The sequence below is a fragment of the Prionailurus bengalensis genome, chromosome D1 (assembly GCF_016509475.1).
Source record: "Prionailurus bengalensis isolate Pbe53 chromosome D1, Fcat_Pben_1.1_paternal_pri, whole genome shotgun sequence".
Lineage (NCBI taxonomy): Eukaryota > Metazoa > Chordata > Mammalia > Carnivora > Felidae > Prionailurus > Prionailurus bengalensis.
Window position 1 is genome coordinate 63,362,040 of NC_057346.1, and position 3,822 is coordinate 63,365,861.

Here is a 3,822-nt window from a genome sequence, read left to right on the forward strand (position 1 = left end):
AAAATGGGCAGGAACCAGATCACAAAAAGTTATATTAAAGATGCTGAAGGAATATTCAAGAACTCAGACTTTATTCTGAAGGTGATGGGGAGCCACTGAGGGTCTGAAGCAGGAGGATGATGGGATCAGATTGGCAGTTCAAATAATGGTCAGGTGAAAGATAAGGCCTAAAACAGAGCAGTGGCCATGGGTATTCAAAAAGTGGTCAGGGGCGCCTGGGTGGCGCAGTCGGTTAAGCGTCCGACTTCAGCCAGGTCACGATCTCGCGGTCCGTGAGTTCGAGCCCCGCGTCAGGCTCTGGGGCTGATGGCTCAGAGCCTGGAGCCTGTTTCCGATTCTGTGTCTCCCTCTCTCTCTCTGCCCCTCCCCCGTTCATGCTCTGTCTCTCTCTGTCCCAAAAAATAAATAAACGTTGAAAAAAAAAAAAAAAAAAAAAAGATTCAAAAAGTGGTCAGACTGCAGAGGTAACTGTTTCCATGGGGGAGGGCATTGAGAGAGAGAGGGAGTCCTCCAGGGAGGACTCCCAGGTTTCTGTGTGGATGGTGGTGACATTCATTGGTAAAGAAAACGCAAGAGGAGATGCCATTTTGAATGATACATACTAAGTGCTCAGTAAATATTAAATTGAAATTGAACTTAATTAAAAGATAGATTGCTTCCTTTGGACACTGCGGCTCAGGACAGTGGTCTTGGAGTGTGTATGGCTGGTGGCAAAGGCCTGGGAGTCAGTCTGTTCACAGAGGACAACCCAGAATGAGAAGGCTGAGAATAGTGGAAAGCCCAACTTTTAAGAGATGGAAGAGGAAGAAGAAACTAAAAGGAAAACCACTTGTTGACATTTATTGAGCACCTACAGCAAGAGACTGTACTGGATGCCTCTCCACGAGTAAAGTGCTCAAGAAGCAAATGGCCAGCAGGTTTTTTCTATGTGCCCAAGACTCAGTGGGAACCTGAGAAACGATACAATGATCTGGTTGAAACTGAAGGCACATTCCAGGTTCCGACATTTGTCTTACTCCTCCAAGCCTTTTCCTCCCACCCCTTCACATGGAGTCTGGATTAGGTGACATTACTTTTATTGAAGGGGAGTGCAAGCAGGTGTGGGCAGCTGCTTCTCTTTTAGAGGATGCAGGCTAAACTGAAGGCACTGGGAAGGGAAGGCCAGAGCTGGGCTATGGGTGCAGGATTCACTCCTTATTTGGGCGTGAATGCTGCATTGGGAGAGGGAGATTTATTTGGGGACTAGGCATAGGCACAAGAGAAGCAGACAGCACCAGCCCTCAGGCCGCACTCTCTACTTGGAGCACCGCGGCTTCAGCAGCCCCAGATTTCCCGGGATCTTCCTCGGTGTCCTGTGGAGGTTCTGGCTCCAACTTGGGCTCCAGGGCAGGCCGGGCTTCTGGCTGGCCATCAGCCCTCCGGCCAGGGCCTAGGCGAGGTGGCTTGACTGGCGTGGGCGTTGGTGCTGCGGGGCCTTTCCGACCAGAGAGGGCCCTTCGCAAGCTCTGTACCTTCTGCAACCCGCTGCGCCGAAGCCGCCGGGCCCTGGACTCCACAGGCTCCTCGTCTGAGCTCTCCTCAACTTCGGCCTCCGGCTGCTCTGGGCCAGGCTGGGGCTGGTCTGCCGGGCCTAAGGGCTCTGGCGCCTTCTGGAAGGCGCTGGCTGGGATTTCAGCCTCCTCCTGCATGTGATGAACACAGCTCTGACCCTGGCGGTCCCCGACTCCGCAGCAGCCTGGCCCTCTCTCCTCAATTACACCGGGGAACTGCCCCACCCTTGGGGCGGGCCCAAGGGGCAAAGAAAAGGCAGGCGTGGGAGAGCAGGGGGCAGGGGTGGAGAGGGGGAGCTACTGGCAAACTGCAAAAGTTTGGAAATTAGGTGGGAACCGCTTAAGCAGGCTGGTGGTCGCAGGGGCAAGAATTGGAGGCAGGGAACGGTCGCAGGATGCACTTCCGCCACCGTTATTTCCATTCAGGGATGGGCTGGGACTTGGAGCAAATTCGGTGTACGTGGCCTGAGCTCGAGCTGGCCGACCCTGGTTGGCCAGGCTGCGTTCAGGCTCTGAGGGATGGGGCACCGTGGTGGGAAGTGGGTGCGGCTCTGCAAGTCAGTTCCACCGGATGGGGTCAGGAATGCGGGTGTGGTAGGCGTCCGGGTAAGGGGGGTGGGGGTGGGGTTGGCCCAGATGGTGGCCGGGAGGTGGGGGACGCCTGTGGTCACTGACCTTGAAGAGCAAGACGTGGAGCTTCCCGCGCGCCACCAGCAGCCCGTGGTTGGCCTCCAGCCGCTGCACCTGGGCGGCGCGGCGCACGGCGCGCTCCTGGGCGGCGTCCGCGTGCGAGCCCACGCGCTCCGCCTTGGCCAGCAGCTGTGCCAGCGTGTTGCTCGTGGTGTCGTGGCTGCGGCTCAGCGCCCCCAGCCCGCTCTGGATGCGGCGCACAGAGCCCGCCAGGCCTCCCTGCCTCCGAGCCAGGCCCCCCTGCCGCTCCCGCAGCGCCTCCAGCATGGTGGCCAGCTTCTCCAGCAGCGTCACCACCGTCACGGCGTGCACCGGGCCCCTCGCCGGCGCTGCGGGCACAGGCCCCGGCTCCAGCGCGCTCTCCCCCATGATCTCCGGCCTCCCTGCCTGCTCTCCCTGCGGCCGCTGGCTGCACTCTGGGCTGGGGCCTCCTTTCCCGGCTCCTCCCCAGCTCCAGCCGTGACTCAGGCAGGCGGAGCGGGCCGTCCCGGGAGGCGTGGGGTGGGGGTTGGGGGGGCAGGACGGGGAGGGGGGGCGCGGGATGGCGGCGGCGGGGTTCTTTGTAAGCGCTCCCCCTTCTGCTGCCCCGCCCCGGGAGCCCCCGCTGGGCAGCAGGTTGGCTTAGTATCCGCCCCCCCCCTTCCCCAAATTTGCTCCCAGTAAGTTTGAGTTCCCCTCCTCGGGCCCAGTTCGCTGGTGTGTCTCTTTCTGGAATGTACTTTCACCACCGCAAAGGGTGAGCCATGGAAAATTTTGTTGTGCACATCGAGTGGGCAAAGAAACTATGTAAGAGAGGCACAAGATAACCTGAGGGGCTTCCACAGCCACCGCCTTCGGCCTCCCTCGCTTCTGAGGATTGTATTTGTGCCCTCGGGCTGGGAGCGGTGGGCAGGGACACCCTGGGAAGCTAACCTACAGACTCAGACGCCAGACCGTTTAGGTTGGAGGCCTGGCTTTACGACCGCACAGGCTGCTCAAAGCGCACCAGCAGGCGGGGCATCCTCTGGTATTTTCCTAATAGTCATCGCCAGGGTTTAGCCACAGGCTTCCTTTACTGCTTCTCTAGCTCTCACTGTTGGGTAGCATTACCCTGTTTTCTTTCTTCTAGTTCTCTTACCTCCCTTTCTTTGAGTTTCAAGGGTAAAGCCCCGGGACACCTAGCTCTTACACCCTAAGCTTGGAGGGCAGACAAGACACCTCTTCCTCTGAAACCCTTAAAAGGGTTAGGGTAGGGGCTCCTGTGTGGCTCAGTCCCTTAGCCACTGACTCATGATTTCTGCTCAGGCCATGATCTCACAGTTGGTGGGATCAAGTCCCTGTGGGTACGACTGTGCACTGACAATACAGAGCCTGTTCAGGATTCTCTCTCTCTACTCCTCCCCTGCTCTCGCTCGCTCTCTCTCTCAAAATCAATACACATTAAAAAACAAAGGGTTAGAGCAGGTGCTGGTATGTCTTTGTTTTCATGGAGGTTGGTTGTGGCTCCTGATTTTTTTTTTTTACTTTTTCTAGAAATTGGTGAGAATATCTGCAGCGAGTGAAGAAGATTTGAAATTGCTGCTGTAGAGCAAGAGAGAGTGCA

At 57.4% G+C, this 3,822-nt stretch overlaps 1 protein-coding gene across 1 annotated transcript; it reads right to left on the minus strand.

Moving 5' to 3' along the window:
- Positions 1-814: 814 nt before the first annotated feature.
- Positions 815-2,952, minus strand: CAVIN3 (caveolae associated protein 3). The gene is made up of 2 exons (XM_043580498.1): positions 2,226-2,952; positions 815-1,682 (listed from the first exon to the last, which is right to left on the minus strand). Exons 1-2 carry the CDS (start codon positions 2,607-2,609, stop codon positions 1,281-1,283), a joined length of 786 nt encoding a protein of 261 aa, XP_043436433.1. The 5' UTR covers positions 2,610-2,952; the 3' UTR covers positions 815-1,280.
- Positions 2,953-3,822: the final 870 nt, after the last annotated feature.